Genomic DNA, 22176 nt, shown 5'->3' with positions numbered 1-22176 from the left:
GCTGATTTCCTTTCCAGGTGGGCAGTGAGGGTGGCACAGCCATAAGGGAAGCTGTGGGTCTGGCAGCTGTGGGAGCCAACTCAGGGCAGGCACAAGCAGATACTGGCTTGGTACGGACTGTGCATTTCATGCTGACTTAAGCAAGTGCCCACTATTAATTACCCGACTCTCAGATGATTCCTTTTAAAAGGGTCATTCTGAACTTAAATATTCTGTCAGCTGTTAAATTTGGGCAAGAGACACGATGTGTGTGTTTGTGATAGGATGAGAACACAGTCTCGCTTCTGTTAACGTTAATGTGCTCCAAGAACCTGAAAGTATTTAATCTTCTTCAAGATGATCTTGTGAATGAGAAGCTGATGTTCCCAGTGTGGTGTCTCCCAGTCCATAGGCAGATTGCCTCCTCTTCCTTCTGTCCGGATTTCTCTTCTTATGGCAAATAAATTTAATGAAACCTTCTGGTCTGTAAGAGCGTTAGCCTGGTAGCCATGTGCGCTGTGACAGTAGCCATGTGTGTCTTGTGGATGCTGCTGGGTGGGATTTACAGTTGTTCACAAGAGCAGACATGGCAACTGTGTCAAAATAGCGAAGATACTTTGGGAAACAGTTAAGAGAAAGAATGGTTTTGGAGAGAGGCAGAGGAAGGCAAAGGCAATCTGTCATTTCCTATCCGATACTTCTAAGACCAGACCAGAGTGAGCGCTCTTGTTGGGCTGCTTCTGCCACACATTTTGGAGTTACCTTGGCTTTTTTCCCCTCTGGCCTCTGGGAAGAGATTAGAGACTAGCTTCTTATCTGGATATCTTTCATATTTGCTTCTTTATATGAACCTTAATGCCAGGTGCAAGGGCCATTTAATGTGCCCTCGTATACTGCTTTGTAATTGATAGGGAAACATTTGAGTAATCTATGATTTATTTTTATGAAAGGGTAGAATAATCTCTAAACCCAGCAATTATTTCTGAAATAAACCAGTATCTCAGGTTTTTCTAGACTTTTAACACCGGTTGTTTTGTCACTATGAGCACAGCAAAAGAGAGATGATGGAGACAACTTGGACAAGTAGAGCAGAGAGAACCATGAGGTTATGACATTGTGGTACACAACATGCAAGTGGAAAGAGGCTGGGAACTAAACCTGGTATGACCAAGGGAGGATCTCAGTTTATACTGCTCTCTTTTCGTGGAGGTGAGGGGGAGGACTGGGACAGAACAGGTGGCTTTTCCTGTATCAGGTGGTAGTTGTTATCACACCTTAGTGTATATGCACATTTTCCCCATCCTGGCTCGTGTCTCTGGTGTTGGAGCTGGTGTCAGGAGCTGAGTCAGGAATACTGGTAGTACTGCAGTAGAGGTTAGAAGAGAATGATTTTTTTTTTCATTAGTTTTCATTAGTGATTTGTTTGTATAACAAGCTTCAGTTTTGAAAAGTCACTTAGTTGCTGAAGTCTTACAAAAATGGATTGGGGAAGATATTAGGAGCTGTCTCTAAAATCCCAGCCACAGGAAAGCAAGAGAAGGCAAGTGTTAGATCCATTTTCAAAAAGGGTTCAAAGACGATACAGTCAGCTACAGACTGCCTCCTATCCATCACTGGGAAGGTCATGGAGGAGCTGGAGTGAGTTTAGTGAAGGGCTGCCGAGGAGATTGGGGGCTGGAGCATGTGCCCTTTGAGAGGAGGTGGAGGCCTGGGCTGCAGACAGACCTCCTGATTTCCCTTCCAACTTGAGTGACTGTGGGTCTGTAAACAAGAGAGAGCCATGATGATGATTCCAATGAATTTTCTAGAGATAAGTCCCAAGAATTCCGAAAGGTGAGGTTCATATCAACATATTTGAGTTTTGACCAGTCCAGTGACTTAGGAATGAGTGACCCAGACTGTATTCCTTTCTCATCCCAAGTGCAGGTAGTTTAAATGATCAGACAGGTAGAAATATAGTTAAATATTCAAATCTCTTATTATGCAAGCCATAAATAGTTGAGATTCATCCAGATCCTTGATGTTGGATCCCTCATTCCCCCTCACCACCCCCCACCCAGCCATCTCCTTTACCCAGCCAGGTCCCTCATCACCATCATTCTCAACCTGGTTGCTAAACATTGTGTTCAGAAGAAGTGGTGCTGCTCTGCTGAAAGTCAAGGTCCAGGTGCATGTCCGTTTACAAGCTTTTGGTGTCACATTAGAAAAAGACACAAATGTAAAGTTTCCTTACTGGAAATTTTAGATTTTCCATTAATGCATTGTTTAATTGCTGTAAAACATTAAATGCAAGAACTGTCTTTTATGAAACAATAAATTACAGAATCCTCAAACCTCAAGAGGAAGTTGGAATGGATGTGGTAATTGCTGACTGTACCACACAGTGTGGCTATTGAGGGGAACTACCTGACAGTGAATTTTAGGGAATGGCTGGAGCTCTGAACTGTTGAGGCTTTGTCTGCTGGGGTCTGGCGTGATTGAAAGAAGCCTTACAAAACAAAATTGGGCTCAGTGAAATGTGACAGCTATGTTGGCATGAAAGAAAGGCACGGTGAAAATACTGCTTGTGTGCTGGACTTCAGTGTCGGCTCCGTGCACGAGCAGTCAGTTTTTGACATGAAAACTCCCAGTCACGTCTCAAGCAGAGATTATGCTGTAAAAAATGAAACTGAATTTGATAGTTCTCCTCCTGCTTGCTGTGAGATACGTTTGAGATAATAAGTCACATAATGAAACACCTTAGGATGTTTGTCACCTCTCGGGCTGAGCTAAGGGGGGAAAAAATGGTGACATTGAAACGAGTTAATTGATTGAATATATATATTAGGAAAGTCTCCCGGTAACAGTCTCAAGCAGTCATACAGATGAGAAAGTTCTGCCTTCAGGATGCAGCGCAGTTTTGGGGATTTTTCTTCTGAGAAGGCTTAGAAGGAAACGGAACATCTTGTTTTATTCTGGCTGATGAAAGTGTTGTCCAGGAAGGCAGAAAACTCTGACATTTAGGCTCACAAGGCTGAAATTAGGAGAGAAAGTGTCTCAAGTGTGGTTATCTTCTATGTGTGAAAATAGCTGCTCAAGGAACGCAGAATGCTCAAATTGGAAAAGGAGCTCTTGGGAAAGAGTGGGGGTGTGGTACTTGCCTAGTGCTTTTCCATGCCTTCCAGAAAACGTAATCTCTGGTTTTTTGGTGCTCTGCTGTTAAGAGGACGTTTGGTTTTATGTGACAGAGGTAATGAAAGGTATGAGGTTTAGGATCAGAAGTGCTGTTTTAGAGACAAGACATGTCGAGGTGAACGTTCATAGCCTTAGTCAGCTTTGCTGCTTCCTGAGCACTGAATTAGAGGTATGTGCCTTATGGGTGTAGGGAATCTGTTCTCCTTTAAAATCCAGACCACTTTTCCTGTTCTGATGTGTGCTGGATGTGTAGCAGGTTTGAGGGTGGAGCAGGTTAAAGCTCGGTGGGATTTCTCAGCAAAGGTGTTTCCTGGCCATTGCTTCAGGTAACTGCATGTAATAGCAACAGCATCCCTCCGTTTTTAGGCTCTTGGTAGCTGCCTTTGAGAAACAGTTGAAGCATTGAGAATGGGATCAATTTTGTTCTTCTTGTAAGGATGGAGAGACTGCAGTTGCTTTTTATTTTTCTATCAGTAGAAATGGGCTGTGTTCTTATTATGCCAGATTTTTATATGTGTGTAAATATATTTATTCTTTTTATAACTGCCAAGACAATCTCTTATCTTTATGGATTTGGATCTTTATGGATTTGTTGCAGACATGCTCAAGTAGATTTTTGTTTTCTGTTGTATTTTATAACCGTTATAAAATGTGCCTTGTGTTGCTGTTTTTAATGTGCATGACTCTGATGAAATATAAAAGAAGATGATTAATCATTGCATGAACAATTGAATTCTTGGTGAATTTTTACAGGACCATTGTGTTAGGTTGTTTACCTGCTTTTTATTTTCCTTCTGCCAGAGCTGTACATTTTCCATGTCTAACCATAATGTACAGCCTTCTTACAGGAGCTTAGGAGTGGTAGATTATTTCAGGTTTTAAAAGGCAGTATTCCCAAATCCTTTCTTCACTTTTTTTTGTAAACTGCAAAAACATTTCCAGTTCTTGGCTCTGGCAAGACTGAGAGAGTCTGGCCAGCCAAGCAAAAAAAAAATTGAGCATTTATACTCCAGCATCCCATTTTGAAATACAGCTGGAAAAAAGCTACTCTTTAAACCACGGCAACATCTTCCCCCTTCACGTTTTGTCTCTCCTCCTCTGCCCCTATCCCCACACCCACACATCTATTGTCCATGAAATATTAACAGTTTTGGTGCAGAAGCTTGGAAAAACACCTTTTTATGGGATTTACAGAAGTTGTGTGAATGAGCACTATAAACCTTGAACTTGGGGAGAGATGGGGTGGTGAGAGCAGTTTAACAAAGGCGAGGCCTCAGCCCTGGCCCTGTGTCCCACCCTCGGTGACGCGCGGGCAGATGGCTTCGGTCAGGCTCCAGCTGCAGCCACCACCGGTGGCAGAGCCTCCCAGAGCCTGCCAGCATTCCGGGCTGGAGTAGGGGAATCTTGGAAGAAGGAAAGTAGAACCAAAATGTAGGGGAAATGGCAAACTGCAGCATGGTCAGTGTTGAGTGGTTGTGTGGGAAAGAGGAGGAGAGATGAAGTGATCACCTGCAGGAATGGAGTCGAAAGTACACCAGGAATTTTTTTAGAAGACAAGCAGGAAAGATAACTAAAGACCTGAAAGGAAAGGCAGCAAGTAAGAGAAATTAAAAATACTTTAATGTGTCTTGCTAAATGAAATGTTAGCTTGTTCCTTGCCTGCTTGGAAGAGAACGGGGGCTCTGTTCTGAGCAGGGTGTATTTGTCACGGCCGACATCATGCAATCCTGGACGCTTTATCGACTCCAGTAGGTGATGATGGCAGAGTGTTGGCCCCTGAAGGATGTGGTGCTTTGAGCACCTCAAAACAGCCAGAATTTAATGTTTTTGTCTTCGTTTACTGTGCCTGGTTGTGTAATTCTCTGGTCATTGCAAGTCTGACCATTTTTATTAATTTTTCTTCAGTTAGGTTGAATTGGAAATGCACATGCTGATGAAATGCATGAAATTAAAGTGTACTGAGATGCCTTGGTGGTGCAGCTGTGCTTTGTGATACAGTTTGTGTGTTGCTTGAGGTTTGTTGTCTCTTTTCAATGTACCACCTTACATCATTTTTGCAGCCTGAGTCTTGCGCCAACTTTTTGTGGTTGAAGGATGAATTAAACTTAAAAACAATGAAGCTTTTGTAATGTCCGTCTTTAGTAAAGAACTTTTCTCTAACCTGGAAAAAATGTGGCTTGCTCAGTGTGAAGGACTGGGGTTTGTCAAGGCTGGCTTAGGGAGCAAAATGAAGTTTTCACACATTTATGTTACAGTGAGAAGTGATTGTTTTAGTTCACATCCTTGGACTGGAAAACTCTTCCAAGATGTGTTGCATGTTTGAACAGCTACTCTGGTGTATTGGGGCTGGTCTGCTTAAATGTTTATAAATATTGCTGTATGTGCCTGTCCTTATGTCTTCAAATACGTAACTTTTATTTGCACATGGAAGTACCTATATACAGTGAAGTAACTTTCTGTTTTTTACTTACATACTAAAGTAACCTTGTTACACAGATGTTGCTTATGATGTGCAATAAAATACTTTAGTGAACCTGAGTTGCTCCTTTAAAGGGAAAAAAAAAAAGCCCCACCACTTTTTTATTAGTCTGGATGTTGCAGCCAGGCAGAGCTGTTCCTTCAAGTGGCTTAATGAAGATTTGATTGATTTATTTTGCTCATCTGGAGAGTGTGTGGATTATCTCTGTCAATATTGGGCACGGTAAATGAGGGCTGGGCACTTACAGAGCAATTTGAATTATTTGAGCTGTTCAGGAATCGAGCAGTGACTCGATTCAAGAGGCATTACAAGGAGAAAATGTTGAATGCCTTTCAGGATCTTCTGAGGTAGCAAATCATCGTACAAATCAATGACTAGAAACTGATCTTAAATATCTTTATATGTGAGACTGGGATCAAACTGCTGAGGAAATCGTTGTTCTTTGGTGATGTTTTGAAGCCGTGCTGGAAGATGTTCTTTGGCCATGTGCACACACAAATGACAAGGTTGAGGCAGAATTGCTGGGTGAGAGGTGGTGTCTTGGGATTACAGAGGAGGTTGGAAAAGGTGATGTAATTGCTCTTTTGGGAGAGTAAATCAATAGGAAAAAGTCTGTTGTTATTTCTGCCTTCATCTTTTAGCCAAAACAAGGGAAATTTGCGAGTTAGATTAGGTCATTTTATTCATGCCACCTCCGTTTTCTTAAGCTTTGTTTTGTCCAAATTCTTGCCAGAAAACCTGTTTATTGGCCAGTGCTCTATCTACCCTGTGTGGCTGTGTGTGCACAGTGTGTAATAACTGTGCTCTGAAAGGCTCTGGAGTTCATGTCACGGGGACCCTCACTCACTTCTTAGTCTTGGGTAAAGATGTCCTGAATGCCTGTCATTGTTAATACTGGTACAAAGTAGAAAGATAAAATATTTAGCTACTTGTTTGTCACGTTTCCTCACCCATGTTTCTGTTATAACTTGCAGATTTCGGATCTTTGTTTGACTTGGAAAATGATCTTCCTGATGAGCTGATCCCCAATGGCGAGTTGGGCCTTTTAAATAGCAGTGGGAACCTCGTTCCAGATGCAGCTTCCAAACACAAACAGCTTTCTGAACTTCTGAGGGGAAGCAGCAGCTCTTCCTTAAACCCAGGAATTGGCAATGTGAACTCAAGCAGCCCCGTGCAGCAGGGAGTTGGTGGTCAAGTCCAAGGGCAACCGAACAGCGCGAACATCGGGAATCTGGGTGCTATGGGTAAGAGCCCGCTGAACCCAGGAGATTCCTCTGCTCCAGCCCTGGCCAAGCAAGCAGCCAGCACCTCTGGACCTACCACACCTGCATCCCAAACTCTGAACTCTCAAGCACAAAAAGTGGGAATGGTGACGAGCAGCCCTGCAACATCACAGACTGGACCTGGGATATGTATGAATACTAATTTCAGTCAGACACACCAGAGCCTTCTCAACAGTAATTCTGGTCACAGTTTAATGAATCAGCCTCAGCAAGGACAAGGGCAGGTAATGAATGGATCTCTTGGGGCAGCTGGAAGAGGAAGGGGAGCAGGAATGCAATATTCTGCCCCTGCCATGCAGGGGAATGCAGGCAGTGTGCTGGCAGAGACTTTAACCCAAGTATCTCCACAGATGGCTGGGCACACCGGGCTGAACACAGCACAGACAGGAGCAATGACTAAAGTATGTACATGCCATTTACTGTATTCTATTTATTGCACTTGTTTTTCTCCATACAGGTGTTTAGGAAACACAGTAGATCCTTTTCTGGGACAGAACTAAAGGATGTGCTTTCCTGAGTCTGTAGTTACCCATTTCAGTCACCAGTGATATTGTGAAAAGGAAATAATTGAAGCAGTACTTCTCATGTAATCAAAAATGAAATCACTTGTTGAAAAAGACATCCTCGAAGCTAAAAGTTGGAGAGTATCTTAGCAGGGTGAATTAGAAAAGAGTAGCATAATCCTGCGGAAAGGAAGCAGATGATTTCTCATGTTCAGGATCTCAATTTAGCTGCCAGACAACGCCATCTTCTAAAGCAATGTGAACACTTGGAGATTGAAGGGAGAGGTGTAGCAATTGCTCCTCTTGTCAAGGACCACTGTCAGCAGCCATGCAGCGAATGCTTTTTAAATATGAAGGAACTGATCTGGAAACATCAAATTTCACATAGATGGCCAAGCTAATGCAAACTGTGAAAGGGAAGGGCAAGAGCCTAATTTGGCAGCCATTGTGGATCAGGGCAGGGAATATATACCTGAAGTATCTGCTTCTGTCACGGGGCACTGCTCTGGCTCCCTGTTTGATACAGTTACTGGTTTTTAGTTCTTTGTTTTCCAGGTGTGAGCTTAGAGCAGTGTTTTGACTGCTGTTCCTCCTGCCCTGTGCCTTATCTCTTGTCTGGGTTGTTTTGGTACAGTTCCTTCATGAAATTTTGATGGCAAACCCACCATGTTCTGATATGTAGAAAAAGGTCAATTTTTATCTCTTGATATTTTATCTATTCATACATCAGTAGCTGTTAATTGTAGTTAATTAACATGTAAATGTTAATTCATTGATGTGTTAGTAATTGTGGCAAAAATTGCATTGTCTGACATGAAAGTGTGTGTCCTGTACTCTTGAAGAGGTGCTGACATCACTGTGGAGTACTGTATAGTTAATTTTAATTTTTTTTAAATAAAAACCATAAAAAGCATTCTCTCTGCAGTGAAGAGATGCTTCTGCTTAAGGAAGAGATACTTGTGTTCTGAGTGAAGGTCAGAGCATCTGAAAGTTGACATAACTGTTCTGGAGGCTGGAGACAGCTAATTTTGCTGTTTGGAAGCTGATTGGTCTGCACTGAAAGAGAGTCAGCTTATCTTTCTTTTGTTTTCCTTTGAAATTTGTGGGAAGAGTGAGGAATTCTATTTATCTGGCTTATTTCTGTGAACTTACAGATACCTAAGTTCTTGGGAGTAGATTTTTCCTAGTCACTACTCAGTTTTATGTGAAACTGCTAATTTTTCTATGTGAACCAATTGAAGTAGAATTACCCCAAAGCAAAGAACTTGCTGACAAGAGTCTGTATGAGCCTGGTGGGGGAGGTTCTGTGAGATCTTGATTTATTTTAAACAAACCCACCTCTGATAAGGAACAGGACAAATCTAAGACAAATTCCATATTTCAAGGACTTCAAGCTTAGCCTGTTGCCAGCTGCGAATGGATTCACCAGCTTGGGAAAGCGACCCAGACTGCCTCAGTTTAGAGATGTTCAAGAAGCAAAGTAAAGTTGGTTCGATCAAGAAATACATTGGAAAAGAATAGTGAAAGGATTGTTTAATGACAGAGCATAAGTGATAAAATGGTGCTTCTGTGAAGGTGCACTTAAAAGAAAATAATTTTAAAAACTTGGCCAAGTAAAATAGGAAAACTTGTGTTTTCCAGGGCTCCATCTCTAGTTGAATAAGGTGAAGCTTAAAAGCATTGTGTTTCTTTTAAAAAATTGTACTTTGTATACATCTTATTCTTCTCTTAGTAAGAGAGCAGGTGGGCTCACTGTTTTACCCAAAGATTTTTTGTTCCCATTTTGGAACAAGTACTTGCTCCCTGAATTTTCTTGCGCCGAGAAAGCAGCATTCTCTATTTTTGCTGTTTTCCTTAGTAGGCATTTGAGGATTGGTATCCTTTTCCAGTGTCTTCCCATCCCCCAGTTTATTGTCCTAATAGGATTATCAGCCATGATTATGTGTTAGCTTTTTCTTATTGATGCTGCAGGAAAGCTTTTAAGAAAAGTAAAGAAACACTTCAGTGAGTTTGTCTGTTCTTCTGAAACTGAAATTTCTGCTGAAGGAGAATGTGGGTTAGTTTGGTTTTTTACCTCCTGATTCCCTGGTGTTTACCACTTAATGTGTACAGCTTAAAAGATTTAAAGAGCTGTAATAAAAGTGGTGAGGCAGCTGATCTACCTAATAGTGAACGTGCCCAGCTTGACTCAAGGGCTTAAAATGTAGCTACCATCCTGCTTGAAGAACTGTATCAAGGCTGGAAGGAAATTCTCTAGGTGATGACTTTAGCAATATCCTAAGGGAAAGAAAGAGCTGTGAAATACAAATGCAGAAAAAATACCTAAAACTTTAAAAAACAAGATCTTCTCATTTTATTTAAAATAAGTGATGTGCATCTCTGACTAACCTTGTTCAAGTACAGCTGAGTAGCCCATTTTTCTCAATTCAGCGTGTTTATATGCAGTGTGGGGAACTCGTGACCCTTTATGGTTTGGGATCAGTTTTGTTGTGCAAGACCTTGCTTCTGTGGTGGTTGGTTCTAATCCTTTTTTAGTATGTGACTAATCAAGGAAAGTCCATTCCATTTTCTGGTTTTGTTTCTTGTGGTGTGTTTATGTAAGCATTCTTTCTATTAAGAGAAAAAGAAGAAAAATATCCAGAATCTGGTCCTTTCACCTGATCTCAGAAATTGCAAGGATTCATTTTGTCTGGATCATCATCAGCCACGACTGTTAATTTTGGTCTGGACTTGCTATTTTAAGGCAGAACTGAGCAGGGTAACTGAAGCTCGTGTTCCTGTGCTTGCATGAACTGAAGGGGATAAGGGATAAGCCTTACTCTTCAACAATTCAAACAGGAGTGGAAAACAACCAATTTCCACTGTCAGAGAGCAAGAAGATGCTGATATCAAAACAAATATTCTTCCATTGGCAGGGAGAGATTAAAGTAAAATACTTCCTCAGTCTATAGAGATGTAAGCAAAGATTTCATAGATTTCACATGATACTCTCAAAGATTGGTGATTTTTGACTTGCTGAGATACCTGGAAACCTCCGAGGAAGTTCTCTTCCATGATACTCTGTATATCTCTGCTCCCTTCACTGCCCGTCTCCTCTCCTGTAACAATTTTGCTTGCAACTGTGGCATTGTGGTTCTGTTTTCTTGGAAGACGCTACAAAAATTTTTATTGGACTGGGTTGAAGTTCCTTAGGAAATCAGCTTTAAAGAGGAAAGGCTTTATCTTTGAACAATTATTACCTGATGGGAGTAGAGGAACAGATCATCCTGTCACAGTCATTTCCAGCAGTAAGGAATTGTCCTTTTGTGGTGTACCATGTTTTTTGTTGAGTCCATTAAGTCCAGAAAATGTGTTCAAGCCATCTAGAACATCTTGTTAGAACTGGTTTTTTAAGATTTTTGGTTGTTGCATGTGATAAGCAGTAGCAAAGCTCGGCAGATGGTCATTGCTTCCATAGGAATGACCACTTCATGGGAGACATGCTTGTGCCTAACACTCTCCTGTTGCTGTGGGAGTTCATCTTTTCCAAGTGGAGGTGATGAAACCTTCTTGTGGCTGGCAAGGGCTTGAAGTTATGTTTCTGTTGATGAGTTGTTAGAGTCTCTTGCTGAGGTGCGTTCCCCTTGTCCTAGTACAGCTGTCAAAGCCCATGGAAAGTTAGAAGAAAATGTTGGGAAGTTCCCATTTATTATGTATGGTTCTCAGACTTCCTTTTTGCCCTGTGTCAAGAGTTTTGGACAGTGATTCACCTAACTGGTACTTCTGCTCTTTCCTTGAAAAAGTGGTAGTCCCATTCTGATGAAAGTGTTTTCCATGTGTTTCCAAGCTGTAATGCCTTCTCATACAATTCTGTAAAAGGAATCACCTTTTCTTCAGTAACTTCAGAGTCCTATCATTCCAACAAGGATATTCTGGTACCCAGCAGCAGAAATTTAGGAAAAAGTCTGGAGTTGTGCATGGCTGATGATCTGCAGAAGGTATTGCTGTTAAACTGCAGTGAAGATACAGCTTGCTGGGGGCTGCTTTCAAGGTATTTTTCTTTATAGAACTATTAAACCTACCCCAAGTTCAGCTTTCCTTCTGAAGGGCAGGTGCAGTTTAGCCAAACATTGGGCACCGTAGGGCAGGTGCAGTTTAGCCAAACATTGGGCACCGTATGCCTCAGAAAAAGATTAAATTGTTTCATCAGACCAAACCTATAAAGAGATGAGAAGAAAATGGTTGTTTATTTTCATACCTAGTTATGAGGTTTACAACATTAATGGTTGTGCAGGGTGCCTTTTTGAAGATTGAAGATTTAACTTCAGTCTACCTATTTTGAAAACTCTCTGAAGGAAAATACTTACATTGATATAAAATAGAACCTGCCTGCAGGGAGAAGCTGATGGAAAAGCTGATGTGGCTGGCAGATCTTCCACTGTAGTATTCCAGGAGGTGATCTGGTAGCAGGGAGTTTAGATACAGAGTTCCAAGTGCTATGTGCAAGCGATGAGTTTTCCTTACCTCTGTGTATGTATTTAAGCCCCACTGGAAGTTGGTATCAGTAGTGGGATTGACATCAAAACCTGAACAGGCTCATAACAGTCACTAACTGTGCAAAACTAGATCTGTTCTGCTGGATTTTTGCCTATGAGTGCAAAACAGTTCTTTGCTGTAAATGGTATTGGCCTAATTTGTTTGGACAATGCATGTTTTCAACTTTATTTCGGTCAGAATAGCCACATGGCAGTGTATGTTTCAGTAAGGGTAGGTTCAGATTAAAGAGGAGGAGGAACTCTTACCAGAAGTGAACTTCAGAAAACAGTAAAACCATTTTTTATTTCCACCAAGAGAGTAACCCGTTGTCCCGGGGCTTTTTAATGTTGAGCTATAAAAGAAGTGAATTCTGTCGTTGTTGTTTCCAGGCAGGGTGTCTGTCTAATACATGTGCCTTGGACAAGCACATTCACAGTTTTGCTCCCTGTGCTGTTCACTGAGTGGTGTTTTGATGTTGGAAATTAATCTTGAGTAAATTAAATACGATAATGAGCTGTGTTAAAGAGCAAGAATTACATAGTGTATGTGGTTATGTTACTTGTCTCGGTGTTGTGAGGAATCTGTGGTAAGGAAAATTTGTGACGAGAAAAAATGAAGCCAGCTATTTATTTAAACAGATCCCCCAGTTGCTCTTGCTGAGTACCAGATTTAGATACGCTTGCTGATTGTGAATTAAGTCAGCTGAAGATGTTCTCATTCCTTTGCAGTTCTGTGTGTTACAGCAAACTGCTGGTGCTGTTTGTTTCTCTGGTGGCTCTCAATCTGTCTGAATTCTGCCTGAATTGTTTTAACATGACTTGCAGTTAATTTGCTTCTCATCCACAGAGTTGTCCGTGCTCAGCTGCCAAGCTGCCTGTCTCCTAGCAGACCATGCCTCTGGCAAACACCAGTAGCCAGTCCAAATCATATTCCAAACAGTGCTGTTTCCCAGTTCCAGGGGACTCCTAATAATGTTACAGACTTGACCGTAGCTGCTCCATTCTCTGATGAATAAGGAGCACCGAAACAGCATTTTTACTGAGGAGAGACATATGTGGTTTTGTAATAATACAGCAGAAGAAGGTTATAAATACAGAGAAACACATAATAGCAAAACTCACTGACTCGTAGTAAAATGAAAGTCTCCGAGGCAGTTTTGTTTTGAAACATGACCGTGGAAAGTGGTGCTCTACAGATGAGTTTGCTGATACGTCGAAGAGATTTAGTGACTTAAAAAGCTCACTTCCCACAACTGTTACTCCTGGCACCTGAAATTGAGTTGTTTCCTGTTTCTAGTATGTGAGTTAAGTCTTGTTTGCAGTTGTGCAATGTCATTGAAGATCTTTGCAGCGATAGTCACTTGGCTGGTGCTTATGCAGGTATCAGGGTTCAGTTTGGCTCCAGGGCTGCAAGAAGCAGAGCACTCAGCCTTCATGGGGACAAACCTCAGCTCAGTTTCTTCTCCTCCTGCGTCACACCCCAGCAAAAGCCTCTCTGTACACTTGCATTGGCTTATCAGCCAGCTGACAAAAATTAAGTGTTGTGGGATCTCTTCAGAGCAGAATTGTGCCATTATCTTCCACTGTGATAACACAACACGAACATTAAGATTTTTGTCACTAACCATCAATTATATTGGTTAGAGTCTTGTAATTCTTCAGTTTTTGTTATTAGAATGGGGTTTATTTCTAAGAAGTCTATCTGAAAGAAGGTTTTGGGAGTGAAACTAACAGATCCACCAGTTCCTTTGGAAGCCATTGATTAAAAGCAAGATTTACAGTGTTGTTTCAGGTTAGTCAAAATGACAGAAACTCCCAGATCCTTACTGACAGATAAAACTGAGATGACTTCTTTCTAGTTTTCAAACTGCTTTCACATATCTTTCTGCTGCTGTTTGTAGTTTGGGGATTTAATACCCAGGTAAAAAATGACTCAGATATTGAGAGGGAGGAAAACCTGCCAACTGAAACATTGGTGTGTAGAAGTTACAAAATGCCTGGTTCCTTCAGTCAGAAGGAAATGTCTTTGTCACAGTAATTTTCTTAATAAACTCTAATCATGCATGTAGATACAATTTCACAGGAGCCTTTCTGATGAAAAGACCTTTTAGCAGGTCTCTAAGTTTGCTCTTACTTTAAAGATAAACTTAATATTTGTGCTTGACAGTGATCTGTGATTATATTGGGAATCTGTAATTGGAAGGACATACAGAAATGTGTCAAAGCAGGCAGTGTTATGGTCTGAAAACTAAATGCTTCTGGTCTGTTTCTTTAGAAAAAAGGCAGTACAGGAAACTTGGAAAATTACATAGAGCTTGATAAACTGTGTCAGCCTTCCTGAGAAATGGATCAGGAGTGGAAGCAGTGAGAGGAGGCGATTCTCTTTTTGCAGCTTCCACAAGTGAAAACCACTTTGTTGAAGGAAAATGGGATACTTCAACCATCAGGCAAAAAATAAGATCATGTTGGAAAGTTGCACTTTGGAATTTTGAAATTCCCTCATTTCCATAGGGGGCCAAAATTTCAATACAAGAGGCTACACAGAGCATGCCCAAATCTACTTTGTAGTGGGCAGATTATTCTTCACCTTAAATAACGTTTAAACTAGAAAAGGTGTTTCAACACACATTTTTCATCCACATCTCAAAAAATAATTCTGAATTCTTATTGGTGCAATTGCTAGTTTACTCTGCACAGCTGAGTATAAGGAATGGCAAAATATAATGGCATTTTCCTTCCTTCTTGTGAATGTTTGGAGGAAATACCTGGTTTTTGTTTGGAAGCTGAAGTCCATTTGTGTGTGACATCAGTTTGCTGTAACTGTGTCCATGGGCTGTAAATAGTACGTGCTCGTTTCTCCTCCTCGTCCTCCTCCTTCTTGCTATTACAGTAAAGAGTATTTTTATTTACTCCAGAAATTACTGTGGCTGTGAAGTGGCACACTAAGCTTAGTGCTTGTGTTTTAACTGTTTGTGTGTAATCCAAGCAATGGCTCTGATTCTAAGGCCAGAAATACTTTGCAGAATTGAGATTTAAATGAGTAAGAACTTGAGATGATTTTTGAACTCCTGGTGCTGCAAAACCTACCTGTAAGTAGCACCTGGAAGTATCTGTGCTTACGTGTTCTGAGGATGCTCAAATCCCAAAGTGATGGATGTGTTCTTTGGTATCTATGTACAAATCCTATTTAGGTTTGGGAAATAAGTGTCCTGTGCCCTAAAAAGAGTTCAACAGCGCCTTTGTTTTAGAATGAATCATAATGAAAATACAGCATGTTAAATATAGGGCCATCCTTGCCAAAAGAAATGAAATACATTTTTTGAAGAGAGTGGTAAATAGATCATTTAGCACTCTGCTGCTGTTTTGGAAGGAAAGGATTTGTGTTCTCAGAGTGACTGCAGCACAGTGCTGTCCTGGCTGCATGGCTGCTCTGCTTGTCAGGGGAGTTTTGGAAACAAAACAAGTGCCTTTTGAAGCTTTTGGCAAATTGACTTAATTAAATAACTGCCTTTAGGATGGGAGGATCTTTGTACCCTGGTAACGGACAAGTGTTGGAACACCACCAGCTAGAGATGAGATTTCTCTCTCAGAACAAACAGTGGTGGCTCTCTTAGTCTGATATGGGCATCTTGGGTTAAAATGCATTTCTGGATCATCCTCCGTGCAGCTGCTGTCAGTGAGGAATGTGTGTACAGGCCTGGTTTGTTAAACTGTTCCATTCTAATCATGTTTAAAAACAACCATCCGATCTTGCCTTGTTTAAAAGCCTGTTCAGAATTGTCTCAATATCTTCATGGGTGCTGTTAAATCTTCAAGGAGAGCATGCTTTATAGAAGGACTGGAAATGTCGTAGTAGCTCTTGAAGTCACTGTGGTGTTTCAAAACAAACATATTTGGCTCTTAAAGTTATTTAAAAATTACTTTAACAGTGTAAATTATTTATAGTTACATTTCTCCATAGTTAATGTCAGGCTGTGATATTTGTGCTAAGTAGTTGTTTGGAGTAAGCAACATTGATTTTTGTTTCTTTTAATGTATTTAATATAACCTGTAGTGTGAGTTTGTTTCTTGTCTATTTGATTTTTCTCCCTGGTCTGGATTGAATAAGAATAGTTACTTTTAGAGTCACAGGCTCTCTCTTCAGTGTTTCCACTTTTCGTTTAGGATTCATGTCTGTCCAGGAGAGTATACACTGTAAAGGAAGGACACAGAATATCTCTTTTCATTATACTTTGGGGATGTTGTTGCTGTTCCTCCTCAGAGCTACTGTTGCCTTTTCCCCCACCACTGTGGAATATCACATTCCATGGACTGCCTGATAATGTATCCTTGGCCAGCTTCTGGGAGATAAATGGGGTAGGAACCTCTTCAGTAGTGCTCCTGTTTTCTCTTACCAAAACAGCTTATTCCTTATAATACTAAATTTTTGGAGCATGACGTGCTCTCCCTTTCCTTGGCTGTCTCCAGCCAACTATAGGCACTTCCGAACTGCTGAGGTGCTGGCAGACACAGCTGGCAATTCTTTTGGGGCCTGTTGGGTACAGTTTGAAAGGCTGATACCCACAGTACAGAAGATAAGGGAAGGAGTGCAGACTTTGGGTTGAATTTGATATAGAAATCTGCATTTATAGAATCACAGAATCATGGAATGGTTTGGGTTGGAAGTGACCTCAAAGCCCATGGGCAGGGACACTTCCACTATCCCAGGCTGCTCCAAGCCCTGTCCAACCTGGCCATGGGCACTTCCAGGGATGGGGCAGCCACAGCTGCTCTGGGCAACCTGTGCCAGGGCCTCACCACTCACACAGGGAAGAGTTTCTTTCTCATATCTATATGCAAATTTCCCCTCTTTCAGTTTGAAGACATTGCCCCTTGCCTATCACTACTGTTCCTAAACTTTTTTTAATTCAGCTTAATGGCGATGAAGTACAGGAACTGAGGGAGGACAGGAATTCTCAGTTGAGAACCTATGTTAGAAAACGGTGTTTTGGTGTGACTATAAATGTGTTTTAGTGCACGCTGAAGCTTCTCCTGGAAGTCACTCATAAAAATTTTGGCCTGTGAGTATGCAATTAAGTATTTGTGGAGGCATATATTCACTGAATTTCAGGCTTTCAAAATTCTCCTTTCAAGTATTGTTGAATTATTCCTTGTGTCCAAACTAGATTTTCATGATGAAAGAAACCTTTGAAACATCTACAGTTAATTTTGTGGTTCTGGTTAAGTTTCTATTCTTGTGTACTAAGAATAATTCTTGTTTATCTGAAGAAAGCCGCTTGCTCTGCTTGGCACTTATAAAAGCTCTTGAAGCAATCAGAATGCATTGATCAATTGTGGTTAATTATCCATTAGAGCTTTGAAGTTATTTGCAGAGGTGACACTCATTACAAAGTAAACCTAAGCTTTATTTTGATTCATAAGTACAACAGTGATGCTGAGTGCAGAAATTTTAGTTGATTCCATTGTGTTTGTGCTCAGGCTTGTGCAGAATTTTGGAGTCATTTTCTTTCTTCAGGCATGTATACAGTGTAAGCATACGATCATTTGATTTTCTTTTCCTGGGAAAAGTTGATTTCTAGTTAAATGTATTAAGAATTTGTTCTCTATGTATCCAGTCATTTGTAAAGAAGGTTTTCCCATGAAATTTTGTCTTTTATATTTCAGTAATTATGGGGAAACATGGGTTCATTTTTTTTAAAGGCCTTGGAATACTTAAGTTCTTCTTTGGCCTCTGTGAAATGCTTGGAAGAGAATTTCAAATCTTATTACAAGTGGTAATAAAACACCTGGCTTCCTCTTAATGGGATTTTAAAAATTTTATTTCTAGTTTTACCAAATTTTAATGATAAAGGATGAAGTAAATAACAATTATTCCTGGACATTTCAGTATTTTAATTTGAGTGGATTTACTGCTGAAGAACAAGACAGTATTTGCTTCATGAATCTGTTGTGGTAGGCCTTGGTTATAGCAATTAGCTTAAAGAGATGGGAGACTTGGAGCTTGGCTTCCTCTGAACGCTGGTGGCCAGATCATGATTTAATTCTCAAAACTGATTCTTGAAATGTTACATTTTAAGGCTTTCTTGTTACTGACTTACAAGTGAGTATTTTTAACTGAATGTTTTGTCAAACTGCCAAACCTGCAGGTTGGTTTAGGTGAGCGCTCTCACCTCGTCTCAGATGCCATCATTGCCACCATTCTTGCACTGAGACTGAATTCGCTTTTTTTTTCTCCTTTTTTTTTGGTAACACCACTGGCTTTCTGCCATAAAATGATTAATCTTTTCCTTGCCTCTCCATCTGTCCCTCTGGCATATACATTCCAAGTGCCATGGTGACTTTCTTTTGGAACACATTACTATAGGATGAAATAGCAATTAGTAGAGACTTACTTTTTTTTGTCAGTAAACAGATGCAAGATGATGCCAGTGTAGTAAAGAAAGCCTGTCTTTCCCCTCCACAAATGAACGTGAATTCCTAATGGACCTGTCTTTCGCGCTTCACCGGGAGCCCTAATCGGTGAGGTGGACCTTACTTCATGCTGGAGATTTGGGCCTCGTTCCAGAGGGAGATAAGGGTCCAAAGAGCGAAGTCCTCAGCCTGTGCCTGCTGAAAAGCTGCCCTTTGGTACCAAGTCTGTGAGCAAAGCACTGTTGGGAGTTGTGGCAGCAGCACACAGGGACTGAGGAGGAATTAACTCCAGGGGGCTGATGCCAGATCATAGCAGCTCTGGAGCTCGTGTGTGTTCTGCTCACCTGGGATCCAGGGGTGAAGTGGTGCAGATGGCAAGGCACAGGTCCCTGTCTCTGTGTGCTGCCTCTCTGGGAAGCAGAAGTAAGCATTCTGAAAGCAGTCCAGTCCTCCTTCACTGTCACTAACAGCATTAAAAGCAGCTGAATTGCCTGTCAGTCTGAATTTCTTAGGTCTTCCATTACCTGGAGCAGATTGACTCCTTCATTCACAGTACCTTGTAGACTTCAGTTCATAACTTCTGAACATCTGAGACACCCAACTGTTTGATTTCCTTGTCTTGAGACAGAATAAAGCTTCAAAGGAAGAAAGTTAAAATTATTTAAGCCAAGCAAGGTGACATGCTGCTTGTAAAAACATTTCAGTGGATGGGAAGAAAGAAAGAGGGAACAAAATGCTGAGCATTTTAACCAAGTCATGTGTTGAAAGCCCAGATTTGAGGTAGGTGTGGTAATTTGATGGCAAGGGATTTGAGGGCTTAATCTAATAATGGAGTATGAAGTGGCTGATTTTGGTGAGGCCCATAAAAGAAGGAAGTAAAGGGTGCTTGGGATGGCATGTCCGGAAGTTCTGAGTCATCCCTGTCCTGTAGTGCCTTAGGACAGCAACTGCTTGGAGGTAGGAGCAGGGTACTGGGTCTGTACCCAGTCATTCTCTTCATGCTGAACCCAAAGGACGCTGCTCGGATCTGTAAGTCATAGTGGGAAGTGCAGAATTCCCATTTTGTGCCAGCTTGCTCTATTTTCTAAAATAAAAACAAGAGAGAGAGGGAGAGAGGAAAAGTGTCCCAAACATCTCAGTGGTGTAACTGGGGATTCTGGGTGAAGCATGAGAGGTGCTGAGTAGCTGTGGCTCTGTGAGGGTTCCAGTGTTCGTGCACAGCTGCTCTGTCAGCCTAAGGCTATTGATGAAGTGTAACCCTAAAGTTCCAGCTCAGGCATTCAGAAAATGGCATCAGAGTTCACAGCAGCTCTTGAAAGGTGGAAATAGTTACTGTCTCCTCAGCCTTTAGCGTTTTGTATCACACGAGGTTGTGTCAGTGATAGAGCAGAAGGAAGTAGGGAGAACGTCCTTCCTTGCAAATCCAGGGATTTAGAAGAAAGCAGTAGTGAGTGGCAGATGTGTTTTACTAGAGCAATTTACACTGTTGTACAGCCAAGCTCTTACGTATGCAACTCTTCAACACTGCTGTTAGTTTGTGAAGATCTGGCCTCTTATCAAAACAGATCAAATCTAGGATGCCTCTGCTCTCTCTCATCTTTAATTATGACAGGCATGTTCTGTTCTCTGAAATAATTTAAATTATTAATCTGGGACTTAAATTGGTTTTTAGCTTTTATACCATAGACTAAGTCCAGAATAATATAGGGATAGTGGTGGCTCACTAAAAGGCTGACTTTGTGACTTCCTCCTACAGCTGTTTTGTCAGATTCAGAGGTGTGGGAAGAGTTTGGTGAGAAAAAGAGGTGGTTCTGACCTTCCTATTTTTCTATTGTCATAACAGATCAGAGTAGCATACCCAGTATGCTGGCTGCGTGTCCTCACACTGCCACTGTCAAAGCTGCAGTTCTTTACATCACCCCCACCCCAGGGGTCTTCTAAACTTTCCTATCGAGCTTTCAGCTCCCTCCCGTGTCCTCAGATAATCTCTGAGGTGCTGACAGGACAACGCTGGCAATGGTGGTGGCTCCTCAAGAGCCCTGGGTAGTGTGTCTGCTGCTAAATGAGGTGGGTGATGGCAGAGGTCTCTGTGCCTTCCTTCATGGAGATGTTAATCTGCGTGTCTGTCGTGGTTTTAGGGGTGGTATTCCCGAGTTTAGTGCTCCCACTGAGATTCTCCAAACCATGCTGCCACTCACTCGCTCTGCCTCCCCTTTCCCTTTCCCTGCAGCAGGATGGAGAGGAGAATTGGAGGCAGAAGCATGGAAGATGAGAACTGGAGGCAGAAAAGGCAGAGATCGCGGGTTGAGATACGAACAGTTTACTAGAAGCAATGAGATAAGAAGGAGTAACAGCAGCAATATTAATAACGAAAGTGTGTGAGAGAGGCAAGTGATTCACATGCAAAATGCTCAGAGCAGAGTCACCCCTCCCTCCCTCCTGCTGACTTACCTGGACCAGGAAGAGACTCCTTTACTTTTGTCAATGGTATGAGGTGATACAGAATGATCTCAGTATCCTGGCCATGCCCCTTCTTGGCCACTGCAAAAAATTAACCCTGTCCTGGCTGGAACCAGAACATTACCCCTTCTTTTATACCATGTACTCATGTCCAATTCCTACACCTTCCAACTAGGTACATGCATTTATATTTGTATTTATATATATATATACACCCACAAGCACAGGTGTAATTTCTGAAGTCAGTAGCCATCGCTCCAGGATGTCTGTTGAGTTCATTTAGTCCATGGCTGTGGGTTCTAGCAGTCCTAGATGTCTTCCAGGGCAGGAGGGCTGGTGTGCTGTTGGCTGGTTGCAAACTGCATCAGGAGCTCACATGGCATGATGTGTGAAAGGCACTTTCCCTGTGAACATCCAGCCCAGCACTGGTAGTCAGGGTTCCAGGAGAAGCTGTGCTTCAACACCGATCACTTAGGAAGCAGCTTGAACCTCTTCATAGGCTGCCAGGATCTCTTTTTCAGTTTGGGTGTAACAGACCTCAGATCCTTTGTATCCCCAACTCCAGAACCCCAGGGGTCATCCTCAAGTCTCCCCAGCTACTTTTTACCAGACACACCAGGAAGGACCATTCTCCCTGACTGTAGAGCATGTTTTATACATCCTGTCCTGTCTTGGCTGGCTGACCCAGTGGTTGTTCTTCCTCTCAGCTCTACTGCTTGAGCAACCCTTGTTTGATCTGTTCAAAGCTTGTTGTTGTTCAGGGCCTCACTTGAAATCCTTTTTCTTCCACGTCACAAGATGGAGAGAGCTGACAATCTGACTGTGCTCTAGGATATGCATCCTCCAAAAACCTACAGTGAGGCCCTTTAACCTTACTTTGCTTTATGGCAAAACCGGCCTTCAGGAGGATTTGGATTATCTTCTCCCCTTTATCAAAAACTTCCTCTGCCTTGTTCTCCCATACAGTGATGTTATCAATGTGCTGTAAATGTTCTGTAGCCTCACCCTTTTCCAGTGCAGTCTGGATCAGTCCATGCCAAGTAGTGGAGCTGTGTTTCTGCCCCTGGGGCATGTCCAGCACAGCAGCTCTCAGTAATGCTGTGACCATTCAGGCCACGATAGTGCACTGTCAGTCTCCACTTTGCATTGGACTAACAGCTGGTCATGTAGGGCTGTTAAAGGATGAGCAGGTCTTGCTGGGCACTCCAGCTCTCCAGTCCACGGCCCATCCATGGATGGGGTCCTGCAGGCCCGGCTGGTGCCGTGTTGCCAACAGGGCACTGTTGTGGTAGTGATCGGTACTTGTTCTCCAGCCCTCAGCAGTCTCACGGCAGAAGGGTCCTCTGAGAGACCGGACAAGGAATTCAGCTGTC

General features: G+C 41.9%; 1 protein-coding gene across 5 annotated transcripts in view; it reads left to right on the top strand.

The window, feature by feature from the left end:
- Nucleotides 1–22176, top strand: part of LOC125334099 (CREB binding protein) — a 96605-nt gene that overhangs the window by 7213 nt on the left and 67216 nt on the right. For 4 of the 5 annotated variants that reach the window (XM_048320566.1, XM_048320565.1, XM_048320568.1 and 1 more), the window contains exon 2: nt 6607–7316. In XM_048320566.1, coding sequence (XP_048176523.1) covers nt 6607–7316 — 710 coding nt within the window. The remainder of the gene's footprint in view (nt 1–6606; nt 7317–22176) is intronic. The other variant, XM_048320567.1, reaches the window with a different exon arrangement.

The sequence above is a fragment of the Corvus hawaiiensis genome, chromosome 16 (genome assembly GCF_020740725.1).
Source record: "Corvus hawaiiensis isolate bCorHaw1 chromosome 16, bCorHaw1.pri.cur, whole genome shotgun sequence".
Classification (NCBI taxonomy): domain Eukaryota; kingdom Metazoa; phylum Chordata; class Aves; order Passeriformes; family Corvidae; genus Corvus; species Corvus hawaiiensis.
This window is presented reverse-complemented; position numbering and strand designations above follow the sequence as displayed.